The following is a 13,827-nucleotide window of genomic DNA, read 5'->3' as shown; positions in this document are numbered from 1 at the left end:
ATGTTATGAATTGATTTGCATTTTAATGAGGGAAATAAGTATTTGACCCCTCTGCAAAACATGACTTAGTACTTGGTGGCAAAACCCTTGTTGGTAATCACAGAGGTCAGACGTTTCTTGTAGGTGGCCACCAGGTTTGCACACATCTCAGGAGGGATTTTGTCCCACTCCTCTTTGCAGATCTTCTCCAAGTCATTAAGGTTTCGAGGTTGACGTTTGGCAACTCGAACCTTCAGCTCCCTCCACAGATTTTCTATGGGATTAAGGTCTGGAGACTGGCTTGGCCACTCCAGGACCTTAATGTGCTTCTTCATGAGCCACTCCTTTGTTGCCTTGGCCGTGTGTTTTGGGTCATTGTCATGCTGGAATACCCATCCACGACCCATTTTCAATGCCCTGGCTGAGGGAAGGAGGTTCTCACCCAAGATTTGACGGTACATGGCCCCGTCCATCGTCCCTTTGATGCGGTGAAGTTGTTCTGTCCCCTCAGCAGAAAAACACCCCCAAAGCATGTTTCCACCTCCATGTTTTACGGTGGAGATGGTGTTCTTGGGGTCATAGGCAGTATTCATCCTCCAAACACAGTGAGTTGAGTTGATGCCAAAGAGCTCCATTTGGTCTCATCTGACCACAACACTTTCACCCAGTTGTCCTCTGAATCATTCAGATGTTCATTGGCAAATTTCAGACGGGCATGTATATGTGCTTTTTTGAGCAGGGGGACCTTGCGGGCGCTGCAGGATTTCAGTCCTTCACGGCGTAGTGCGTTACCAATTGTTTTCTTGGTGACTATGGTCCCAGCTGCCTTGAGATCATTGACAAGATCCTCCCGTGTAGTTCTGGGCTTATTCCTCACAGTTCTCATGATCATTGAAACTCCACGAGGTGAGATCTTGCATGGAGCCCCAGGCCGAGGGAGATTGACAGTTCTTTTGTGTTTCTTCCATTTGCGAATAATCGCACCAACTGTTGTCACCTTCTCACCAAGCTGCTTGGCAATGGTCTTGTAGCCCATTCCAGCCTTGTGTAGGTCTACAATCTTGTCCCTGACATCCTTGGAGAGCTTTTTGGTCTTGGCCATGGTGGAGAGTTTGGAATCTGATTGATTGATTGCTTCTGTGGACAGGTGTCTTTTATACAGGTAACAAGCTGAGATTAGGAGCACTCCCTTTAAGAGTGTGCTCCTAATCTCAGCTCGTTACCTGTATAAAAGACACCTGGGAGCCAGATATCTTTTTCATTGAGAGGGGGTCAAATACTTTTTTCCCTCATTAAATTGCAAATCAATCTATAACTTTTTTGACATGTGTTTTTCTGGATTTTGTTATTCTGTCTCACTGTTAAAATAAACCTGCCATTAAAATTATAGACTGATCTTTTCTTTGTCAGTGGGCAAACGTACAAAATCAGCAGGGGATCAAATACTTTTTTCCCTCACTGTATGGTGCCTTTCTGCCAGTATCGAAAACAATAGAGCTGCTCGACCTGAGCTATAAGCGCTCTGATTCGTGCATTGTCTTTGTACTGTTCGCCAAAAGGTGACCATAAAAGAAAGGGTGTCTCTGGCCAATCAGTTTGAAAGACAACGCATATGTTATCAGAGCATGATAATTGTTTTTTTACCCTTTTATCTGGCAACAAAACTGACACCTTTTTGTACAAGGAGTCATGTTTGCATTGACCACAATACCTGCGGTCGGAATGCAAACAAAATATAACTCTGATAACGTATGCACTATATTATTGGTTCTTTCGGTAAAGTAACGTAGAAGGGAAACAATAAAATAATAAAAATATAAAACAATTAAATTCTCATGACGTTTCGACTGCAACACAAGCAATCATCATCAGGTGTGAAAACCACAGCAAGAAAATTTGAAAAAAGTGGCTTTTTTTTAAACGTTAGCACCACGGAGAGCAATTTGGCAGTTATTCAGATGGACGAGTCCATCTATGTTCGGAAAAGAGGAGGGGAGAGACGAAAATAATGGATGCGGTCTGAAAGCCACCGTAAGCGTGAACAATCAATTGAGACCCGAAATGGTTTACCAAATCCTTACAATGATTGCTAAGCCAGAATCCATCTTCTCGGTTGAAATTGTCTCTGTGTTTGTATATGTAGTTAGTCTAATGAACGAATCTCTCATGGTAGCCAGATGGCTTGCAGATAACCTCTGTCTTGGAGAAGTCAATGTCATGTGAGCCTACTGAATTATAACAGTGATCTCCAATGTAACTACTACCACAGAGGCAACTTAGTTTTGTAGACGCCAGGGTACTGTATGTCCAGAATCACATCTTTTACAGACGAAACCAGATCACAGATTTTATGTAATGTGTTGAATCGGACCTGGATCTTGTGTTTATTCAAGATTTTGGAGATCTTTTTTGTGATCCCCGCAATGTAGGGTAAAGTGATGGTTTTGAATGGCTCCTCAAGAGGGTCCTTCTTCATGGTTGGAGTAATAGCTTTGCGGATTGTGTAGTCGGAGTAACCATTAGCCTTAAGAGCTTGGTGTACGTGCTTGAGTTCACTGGCTATGTGTTCCTGGTCGGATATGCATTGGGCTCTATGGTGCAGAGTCTCGATGAGGGAATTCTTCTGGGATGGATGGTGGTGGGAATCCGGTTTCAGGTAAGCATCCGTATGGGTAGCTTTCCTGTAGACAGAGTGGCTCATTGAACCATCAGGTCTCTTTTTCATTAGGACATCCAAAAAAGGTAGCTTGCCATCTTTTTCGACTTCCATGGTAAATCTGATGGCTGGGTGTATGGAATTTATGTGGTCGAGGAATTGGTCTAGGATGCACTTTGAGATTTATAAGGGCAAGGGGTGACCAATAAGGTTTGAATTAGTTTCTAATAAGGTAGGACACTGATAAGGGGTTGACAGGTAAGTGAATTGTTCTGTAATAAGGTAGGACACTGATAAGGGGTTGACAGGTGTGTGAATTTGTTTCTAATAAGGTAGGACACTGACTAGGGGTTAACAGGTGAGTGAGTTGGTCTGTAACAAGGTAGGACACTGACTAGGGTTGACAGGTGAGTGAGTTGGTCTGTAACAAGGTAGGACACTGACTAGGGGTTAACAGGTAAGTGAATTGGTCTGTAATAAGGTAGGGCACTGATAAGGGGTTGACAGGTAAGTGAATTGTTCTGTAATAAGGTAGGGCACTGATAAGGGGTTGACAGGTAAGTGAATTTGTCTCTAATAAGGTAGGGCACTGGTAAGGGGTTGACAGGTAAGTGAATTGGTCTGTAATAAGGTAGGACACTGACTAGGGGTTGACAGGTGTGTGAATTTGTCTCTAATAAGGTAGGGCACTGGTAAGGTTGTCCCACCTGATGAAGATCGCTTGTGTTGCGATCGAAACGTCGTGATTTGTTTTATTTTATTTCTACCTACGTGACTTTACTGAAAGAACCAACGAGTATGGATTCCTGCAGTCACGAAAGCTTCAAATCAAGACTGATAAGGGGTTGACAGGTATGTGTTTTATTGCCAGAAAGGGTAAAACCGATGCTGGTCAGTGTGGGCCGCTTCACCCCCTCCACAAACCCTTCGCTCGTGGCAGCATTTCGAGCTCAGCAACTACATGGAGCTCACCCGGGGCTGCGCATTGGGCAGCTTTGTATGGCTTTTGAGTAAATAAAATAAGAATAATAACAGAAAATGACAGCCCTTTGTCAATGCAGTGGCTCACCGTGCTAAGTGGTATGGGTTCTGCAAATGCCATGTTTTCATATCAAGTGGCTTTTTTCGAAGCCATATAATACATCAGTGCAGTGCAAGTCAGTACATGTTTACTTATCATTAATAGTCAAGTGCCCGTACTTCAAGACAATATCCATAATGGGAGTCCGTAACAGAGGTGTTTTTTGGGTTAGATCGCTTAAATATAAATGTGTCGTTAAACCCGCCACCACCCGACACAGCCACTTAGTAAGGTTTGTCACGCAAACGAAACGTGCCACTTATTTACTCTCCAACACACAACCGGTGTGCTGAGCTAGTAACGAATTGGCACGTTTTGTTTACGTGACAAACCTCACTAATTGGCCATGTCGGGTGGTGGCGGGTTTAACAGCACATTTACATTCACGCCATCTAACCTCCCCCCCCCAAAAAAAAAAAAACACCTTATGGATAATAATCTTTGGTCGCGAAAGCCCGCCACCACCACCACCACCACTACGCGCTAAACAGACGCGGGAGTTTTGCGATCCGCAGAACGTGATGAAGAAGCCGTCGAACGTGGACAAGACGCAGTCCACCACGGCGCTGAGCGAAGCGGGCGAGACGGAGCTGGAGCGGATCCTGCGGCGCAGGAAGGAGACCACGGACGACCTGCTCGTCGACGGCAACGGTGCGCCGCACGCAAACCCTCGCCGCACAAAAGATCTGACGGCAACTTGCACAAGGGGATATTAAGCAATTGGCAAATGCTCTGGGGGGGGGTAAACGTTAATTCCCCGTGAGGGTGGTGGTGGTGGCGGCGTTCTGGGGAGGCCTTTACCCAGCCGTGAATGGCTGATGGCCATGATGGCGAGACTTAATTGGGGTGCAGCAGTTGCGCTGAGCTTGGCGCCACTGCGTGCCACCCAAGGTGGATTCTCGGCCACGGCCGAGGTAAGTGGCGAGTCATACCTGCGGTGGTTGTGGGCGCGCACCACCCACTTAAGTTTCGGCATATGTATTTACACTGGAGGAATCGGATGAGCTTCAAAGCTCTTTTTCACAGATGTCCACTTCGCCAACGCACGCTGACCAGGATGTTTCTGTTGCGCGTCGTCGCTTTAAGATGTTCTGTGTTCAAATGTTGTTTGTTGCTGTTGCACCCGACTCAAGAGCCACATGGCTCACAGGGCTACACCTAATAAATTAAACTTGAAACTTGAACCAGCGTGGATGAAATATGGTCAAACAACCCCCACGACCGACGTGGCAGTAAGTTTTGAAAAAAATATAAAGATGAAATAACTGATCATTTTATGGAGCCGTAGCCAAAATAATTTTTGTGCTACGGTTAAACGTGGAAAATCATTTTGGTCTCACGATTCATGTCTGTAGTGTAAACAGGAACTTGAGGGCCAGTGTATTTAATTATTTTTATTTTCCACCACTGCTTACTTCGGCGATCCAAATCATCCGTTGAGAGATCTCGATGGAGCGGCGATAATTGAAAGATTTGTCAACACAGCCTGCGCCGCCTCCCCTCCTCCGCACCGTTCGATGATTCCGAGGATCTCGTTCGATCCGTTCATGCGCAGTCGTGAGAAGGGGTGTCGTTTTGTTATCGTGGGAGTGTTAGTAGGGATGTTGACGGTGTGGGGCAGACCGTCATCCGGCAGTGGGTAGACAATTGGATGATGATGATGGTGATGTCGACGACTTGGCATACCAACCACACTTGAGCAGCAAACTCTGACTATTTTCCACTGTTTTGTCCGTGGCTAGGCAGCACTCAGAAGGGGTGTCCCCACAGGTTACATCTTGATTCCAGTAACCTGCAACAGTTTTGTGGATAAGACCACCTCGCCCAGAAGCAACGGCAAATCGATCCTATTGTCCGCATCATAAAAATCCTCGAATGTAGTCTCTCCGTCTCCCACAGTGTTACGCGGTGGACGTGAGCACCGCTTTTCAAAATCCCGTTCGCGTGTTTTTATTCTGTTTTTGTTTTTTTCTCCTGTAAAATTGTGTTTGTTTATGCCGGCAATTGCTCTCATGCTAAAAAGCGCAATTTTATTATTTTCTCCACGTCACATTTACCTGGCCCTGCTCCCTCCGTGCTTAAAACCGGCAATATTGTGCGTTTGCAGAGGGCGGAAATGGGAACATGAAATATTCCCAGTCTCTGCCATCCGTGGTTAAGAAGCCATCTGAGCAAGAAAAGAAAAATCAAGTCGGCTAAAGAGCTCACTCGGCGTCCACATCATCTTCAAAGAGGGTACAAAGGAGCCAAAGTGCGTGCGTGTGTGTCACATCGCACGCGTTAAACATCAATTCATTGCTCACAACCTTCCAGTTCCATACAACAACCATGAGTTGAAGCTGTACTTTTGAGAAGTACCTCGGGCAGAAACTCCAGGTCCACGATCAAAAGAAGGCTCCAGCCTGTCTTCAAGTTAAATGCTATTTGAAATAGAATATTAAGGCACAGTTGAAGCCACGTTTTAAAAGACAAGCAATGCATTTTAATGTATTAAATCACTCGTCATTGCATACCCTACAATTCCTTCCCTTGGCCGATAACTGGAGATGAGAATGGAATATTTGGAATTGGACATTGCTGAACGGCCGCCAGTAATTCTGGACGTCCCTGCAATCCGCCAGAGAGGGATAGCAAAGTGGAAGGGGAAATCAAGTGAATAGGAGGGCAGGAGTGTGGTGGTGGTGGCATGTGTATGGATGACTTGCACTGGCTGCACATCTGAGATACACGTGATCATGTGTGGTGTGTGTGTGTAAGTGGCGAGTGCTATAGTGCTGACGGTAATTTGTGCTCGATGGTGTTTTAGTATTGGCGTAAGTAAAGTGGCGAATATGTCAGTGGTGAATTCCAGTCGTGAGACGCGAGTCGTGGCAACATTGAGTGCCGGGGATTGGTGTAGTTGTGAGTTCTGAATGTTGAATAGCGTGACTGGTCAGTGTGAATAATTAACTTTAAAAAAAATTGCGAGTATATTTTACAAACAATCTGAATATGGGAAATAATCTGAATAATTCAAGGAAGTATCATATGTTTTCAGACCTTATTTCAAAATCTAAACTTAGAATGTTGGTATTTTAGCTATCCCTAATAGAGGTTTTTTTTTGGTTAGATCGCGTACATATAAATGTGCCGTTAAACCTGCCACCACCCGACACAGCCAATTAGTGCTGAACTAGTAACAAATTGGCATTGTTTTCGTGACAAACCTTACTAATTGGCTATGTCGGGTGGCAGCGGGTTTAACGACACATTTATTTTAAAAAAACGTACGGATAATATTGGTTGCAAAAACGTGTTAAACATTAATTTCCCCTTTCTGTATTCTGACACTACCCCTTGAGCAAAGCACACAAATGCTTACCTTTATGAATGGTGATGGTGCTGGTTACAACAACAACAACGTAACACATTCTAGATTTAAAGCTTTCGTGACTGCTAGGATCCATACTCTTTGGTTCTATTGGGTAAAGTCACGTAGGTGAAAATAAAATAACAAAAACGTCATGATTTTTTGTTATTTTATTTTCACCTACGTGACTTTACCCAATAGAACCAAAGAGTAACGTAACACATATCTCATCAATGGGGCTATGGTTCAGGAGTAACACTTGCGCCTCACGGAGAGAAGAGCCTCGATTAAATTCTGCAACTCAGACGCAGTGGCACAATAATGTAAGATGACTAATTATGAACGTGTCGTGCAAACACGTGGGAAATCTCGCCATTGGCAGACAATGGCGGGAAATTAACGGCAAGTTTAAAGCGGCGCCTCCATAAATTTCTGCATGCAAATCGTCGTATCCATTGCAAATAATCACAACGCTTGGAATCCATGCTCGAACCTATGCTGGAACCCATCCTAGAACTGCTTTGCACATCCAAACCCGTGCTCGAAACCCATATCGACACACCAGCTCCAACCGACGCTCAAGCTCGAACCTGTGGACAAACCCACGCTCCAACTCATGCCCCAACCAATGCTTGAACCCACGAACCCATACTCGAAACCTTTGAACCGTGTAGTTAATTAGGAACAGTATATTGCCATTCACACTGCGTATGGAGTATAGTCTCAAGTGAGACTTGGGACTATATATGCAGGTGAACTCCCCCTTCTGGAAACATCTCTACTGCTTCATGTCGTTAGGGGCCAAACCATTTAGTACGAACGCATGGAGGGGGGAGGTGGGTTAACCCAAATGCGTACGCTTGCGTATGGGGGGGGTCTACTGACAATAATTTGTCTACATTGGCCTTCAAATGAGTTAGACAGTCCGGCGGTGGACTATCTGTTTGCTTAAACACGTTCATTTTAAATTTTGATTTAAAGCTTTCGTGACGGCAGGGATCCATATTCTTGGTTCTACGTGACTTTACCGAAAGAACCAAGAACACATCAATATTATTAATCCTTGATCGTTTCTGCGTGGATTAAATATTGGCCGTTCTATCGGATTCGCTGGTTGGGGGGGGGGGGGGTGTAAAAAGTACGTGTGCGTACAGGGAGGGGGGGAGGGGTCAAGTTTTGACATTTTCTGCGTACGTACTAAAGGGATGGCCCCTTACGCCAATCCAACCTCATTACCTCAGTGGATCTTTAACTTGACAACGAATTATTCCTTAAAATTTCCCGAGCTTTTAGCGTTTTGAACTTGTTTGGCCAATCCTCGCCCTCCCGCTCACAACCCACCATTCCAGTGAGCGCGAGCGGGGCAGCCAATCGTGCGAGTCGATGCTTGACAGCTAACCAATAGGATAAGACCGTACCTGTTGCAACATTGAGGCTGCCAGTTTGTGCTGTATGCGGTGTTGGGTATAATGAATGAAACCAGGCTCGTCTGTAAGCGACCCTTTAAACTTATGAAGCACATTTCATTAATTGTTGAGCTGTATTTAAAGAGATTAGCAAAAAAGAAGGTGATATTTATGAGGGCATATAGCTACGTAAAATATGAACAATCATTCTTCATCATGAAGTGGTTTCCAAACACAAACAAAAAAGTTTAAAATGCTAAAGGAACAATTTCTGCGGATACACAACATTTATGCAAGCCGTTACGATATATCGGTGATGATATATTTGTGCATGGCCGGTTGTCCTTTAGCCTATGCATTAAACGTATTGCAAATTGCATGTGCCTATATACAATGACTTTTTTCATGTATAATAGTGTTTAATGTTTGTCAGCTTTGCCTAATAAACCTTGGCCAGGATATAGAGCATTTGTTGACACCCGAGGTGTAGCATTGTATAACCGTGAGGTCACAGGTTCAAATGGTGGCGAGGGTCGACTCAGAATTGTATTGATGTTGGGTATATAAACACCTGTACACGGCATTCCCCTGGCAAAAAATCCAGCGTGAGAACAATATCCCAAAGATGCACCAGCACTTCGTGAAGCGGTGCTGGGGCAGCCTATAGGGGAAAGCGTCGCTCCTCGGGTTAATCTCAAGTGTTTAACCGTAGCATGCGATGGCACAGACTTCCAAGGGTTAGAGCGTGGGTTGGAGTTTAAGCAGCTTGGGTTTGAGTTTAAGCAGCTTGGGTTTGTGCACGGTGCACGGGTTCAAGCATGGGTATGACCCCAATTGCAATTGCCTCAATGGCTAATTTTAGACTCAATCCTTGCTCCATAAACTCCTCGTACAGAGACTGAGTACTTTTGTTGAGCTCGGTTTTCAGAGGCGGCCACCTTCCACGTTCGAAGTCCATCGTCGTCATGAAGTTTAAGTCTACACGTTTGTGTTTGACAGCTGGTGGTGCCCTGGCCCTGGGGGGGAGGGGGTGAGGATGGGTGGGGGGGAATCCCTTTTTACTTGAGCCCCAGCCACTCGTAAGCCCGTGATGAGGAGCACAACTCTCCCGGCACTGGGTAAAATAAAGAGGCTGAACCTCATCCCACCCCACCCCACCCTTGTTTTTGAGGCGAGGGAGGGGGGAGCGGTGACCGCCTCCGAAGGCAACTTCACGCGGACTCCTAAAGCCCCCTTTTTATTCATCTGGCGGTTACCGCCACGCGCCAAGCCCGTAGTCACAATGACAGAGCCTGACCAAGGCAGAGGGAAACACAAAAAGTAAGATATCGGGGGGGGGGGGGGCGGGGGGGGGAAACGGGAAGCAACCCCTCGTGTGGGACAGCTGCCGAAAGTACCGCTTTCCCAGAAAGTCCCTTTTTTTAAAGCGTGTCGGAGCCTCATAGTGCTTGGGAAAACGTGTGCGGAGGAGCTCCAAACTGCCGCTCGGCAAATGTTGTACTCGAGGGATACCCCTCCCTACTGGCGCGAAAGAAGGCACGGAACGGATGGTGGACAAGGGACTGGCTCTTAGAGGGGGGGAGCGCTTATCGGGGATAATGCACCGTGCGATCAGCGAATACGTTTGGTACACTGCTAGAAGATGCTCCGTCTGATCGCGGGGATTGCATTGCACCGACTCGCCAACTTGGGGACCTTGAACCCGTTAGCCTGCTTGGCCCGCTCATTGTGAATTGTCTCCACCACGCGTTGGCCAAGGGGCAGCATGGCGGAGGCTGATGGCTCAAAAGACGAAAAGGAGGAAGGATTCCTGCCGTTGCCCTTCTTCTCTTGCCCTTTGCCAGTACAACTACAAGATGCGGGGCGACCAGCTTCAAGACCGCGATGATCATTTTGCGCAGGGGCTTAAGTTCCCCGGTGGAGGGGGGGGGGCACTCTCCAACAACGGAGGTGGAAAAAGGAAGGAGGGAGGATTCGGCCCCTCCCCCTTTGGAAGCTCCGCCTTGCCTCCTGAGCTTCCAGGCTGACCCACCCTGGGTGGATGAGGCTCGAGAGCTCGCCTGGGAATCGTGGCCGTCTCAAAAGAGGAAGCGACTTCAGCCTTATTAGAAGTGCAGCGACCCCAGACGGATACCAATGTGTTGAGCCCAGGGCTGGTTTTTGTCCTCCCGCAGTAACCTCCCCTCCAGAGCACCACGAAGTCCCCCCTTCACCAGCAACTGGTCCCACGTGCGACCACCGAAACAACGTCCGCTTCAAGCGCAGCTATGTCCAACGGCACGGTCCTGTTACAGTACCTTCCTGGGGTGCATCTCTTCAGGGAGCAGATACGAACACAGCACGGACTTGAAGAACGCTCGCCGCCGCGTCTCCCTCTCTCCCTCTCGGCTGAGTCCCCCCCCCCCCCCATCGTCTCCTCGTCCTCTTGCCCGTGCGTCCCTCTCCCTCCCCGTGCACCCTCCTTTTTGTGCTCGATAACCCCCCAGCCAGCTCCAGGCCTCATACCCCTCCCTTCTGTTGCCATTGTGTCGAGCTCACTCTCACCCACCACCACCACCACCCCCCGATCTACCTTCTGTCGCTTGGCTTCGCGACTGCGCTCCACATCGGTCGCTACAGAACGGGGAGGGGGGGGAATTGGTTGCGCACTTCGGGGACGTGATTGAGGTCAAAATGCGTGCACAATAAACAATAATGGAAGGTCAAGAAAACGCCGAATAAAATGCGTAGCAATACAACAACGTCCACACACGCAAACGGTCGGATGCGGGCGATTTGAAATTGCATGCGCCGATCGCCGTGCTAATCCGCGGATACAAAAAAAAACCTCCATACCCACGGGGTTACAAAATTGGTATGCTGAAGGAAAACCGTGGGGGTACGTAAGTACCGCAGATTTAAAAAAAACGCGTTTGGTGAGGGATTTCTGTATATTGAGATTTTTGTTTAAAACTTGAACTGCAGGTTAACTGCACTTACAGGCTGGAGTGGACTGTTCAGCTCGATGCTGTTGTTGCTCCGGGTGTTGGATGAGCTGGAATATTTTTTTTTATTTTGCTTGCTCGCTCTCTGCAGTGAACTGCCTCGAGAGCTTTTCTTCGCCAGGGCTGAGTTGTGCCACACTCCTCCCCAACTCGTCGTTCTCACGGAGCAAGATTATCCTTTTTTTGATTTAAAGCTTTCGTGACTGCAGGGATTCATATTCTTGGTTCTTTCGGTAAAGTCACGTGTGTTGCAGTCGAAACGTCGTGGGAATTTTATTGTTTTATATTTTTTTATTATTTTATCGTTTCCCTTCCTACGCGACTTTACGGAAAGAACCAAGAATACAAGATTATCCTGGCAAGATCCCGTTTTGAAGTGAACTGGTTGCCCTCAGTCCGCGCTGTCAAATGATGGCCCGCCAACGAGTCGAGCGAAGATCTTCTCGCTCCGTGTCAGAGAACTTCCCCCCCACCACCACCACAACCACCACCTGCACCACCAACTCGCACAGGGAGTTGTGCTGTCCCCCACAACTGTGGGCTGGGTGAAATTGTGCCCACTGGCATTGGCCATCGCCCAGCGCAGTGCAACGAGTCACCGCGTGCGGGGCGGAGGCAGCTCCCCCACAGGGTGGGGTGGGAGAGCGCTACTCCCCGAGACATTTTCCTCTGTCAGTGCATACCGTGTCAAACCCATACGGGTGGCCCCGTGTTCTTGTACAGGGGAATGTAGTTTTCAGTTCCATACGGCGTGCACAGCCGTTTCAATACGGACAACAACAATGTGTCTATTTGTTTGTGTTTCTCCCTTGTCATGGGACTTTGTAGGGTGAACGTTGAGATTCATAAGGGCACCGGGTGACCAATAAGGTCTGAATTGGTCTGTAAACAGGTAGGCGCTGACAAGGGGTTAACAGGTTTGTCAGTGGTTCTCAATCCTCGTTTTTTTTGCTACTTTACCCCTCGTTTCAACCGAGGGCCGTATACAACATAACCCCCCCTCCCCCCTTGCCTAACCTAACATGGATCTGTATCGTTCCGAGTTACCAAATGGATTTTAATGTTATCGTAGTTGTTTTATATTGGCAGATTCATACGACATGATTATTCACCAATGACTCTCATGCATGATATCATTTCACACATTTATAAACCACCTCAATTACCCCCTGGGACATTGCTAGGTACCCCCCACGGGCCTACGTACCCCCCCCCCCCCCCGTTAAGAACCACTGCTCGACGTGATAGAGCATAATATGGACGCACATTCATTCATTGTTAATATCCCATAACATACGTCTTATCAATGCGTAACAGTAATAGTCACGACTCGAATCAAACACCTCGTCCTATCTCTCACTTACGTTTGTCTCTTACATGTAACGTGAAGTCGTGGAATTGGAATATGTGAGGAGTAAACGTGTTTGCTTTCAGGCCCATACCTTGATGAACGAGCCTTAAAACCAAATGCCTAGCTACGTTTGCACTGTTGATTCAGTTGAGGAAGTTTAAACAGTGGTCATATCGGCACTTGAAAGCAAAATAGACTTTAAATAACAATGCTGATATTCGAGGTGCCTAGCAGCTGGTTTTCTTCAGCATTGTGTTCTGTTGATGCTGTATGTCTGGTCCTTACAACGGTCAGTGATATATTTGGTAATATAATTTAATTCGAATGCCTAAATATTGCTTTTCAAATCGACGGTGATTAAGTTCTAAACGCTTAACATTTTTAACGGTTTAATGACAGACTTAATGATTCGTTCCTCAGGTCAGTCTGTCTTTGACAGGTTGACATGATTTAGAACATCATCATATCTTGATTAGATTAATTAAGTTCTAAGCTACGGATTATTATTTTCTGAATTGTTCTGTGCTTAGTGATGTTTGTGCGTTTTCAGGTGATGGACAAATGCATTGAGTGTGCTGCACGTGGTGCTGTGAGGTCGTGGTAAAGCTTTAGGCTGTTGGTGTTGTGTTTGAGCCCAAACTACTGTCATGTGCAGACAATGTATGTACTATGCCCTTTCAACAACAACAAAAACTACACACGCCATGTACCTTAAACTTCGTTGTTTTGCTATTTTTTTAGTCTTTGTGTTTTCAAATAGGTCGTTAGCAATTGTTGTGATATTGTAGGTACTGCAGTTAACAATCTGCTAGTTTTTTTTTTAAACAGTATGCATAAACTGAACTCGGTTTGTAATTGTATGAGAGAATCTTTTTTTTCATTCTCGTGACCGAATCGGTTTTTTTAAATGGTAAATTATATCAAAGTGAATGGATTATGTACAAGATTTAAGCTATTGGTGTTTCTGAATGTTTGAAGGAAGGATTAAATAAACATGAATTGCTTGTCATGAAGGACAATA

At 46.4% G+C, this 13,827-nt stretch overlaps 1 protein-coding gene across 3 annotated transcripts in view; it reads left to right on the top strand.

The window, feature by feature from the left end:
• SHTN1 (shootin 1) overlaps positions 1-13,827 on the top strand; it is a 60,975-nt gene extending 47,148 nt beyond the window's left edge. For 2 of the 3 annotated variants that reach the window (XM_076070566.1, XM_076070565.1), the window contains 2 exons: positions 4,232-4,367; positions 5,824-13,827. In XM_076070566.1, the coding sequence (XP_075926681.1) occupies positions 4,232-4,367; positions 5,824-5,915 (228 nt within the window). In that variant the 3' untranslated portion in view covers positions 5,916-13,827. The remainder of the gene's footprint in view (positions 1-4,231; positions 4,368-5,823) is intronic. The other variant, XM_032962609.2, reaches the window with a different exon arrangement.

Source organism: Petromyzon marinus, chromosome 29, assembly GCF_048934315.1.
Source record: "Petromyzon marinus isolate PM22_M1 ecotype Great Lakes invasive population chromosome 29, UKy_Petmar_22M1.pri1.0, whole genome shotgun sequence".
Taxonomy (NCBI): Eukaryota; Metazoa; Chordata; class Hyperoartia; order Petromyzontiformes; family Petromyzontidae; genus Petromyzon; species Petromyzon marinus.
Note: the sequence above shows the minus strand (reverse complement) of the source record. Positions and strands in the feature narration are given on the sequence as shown.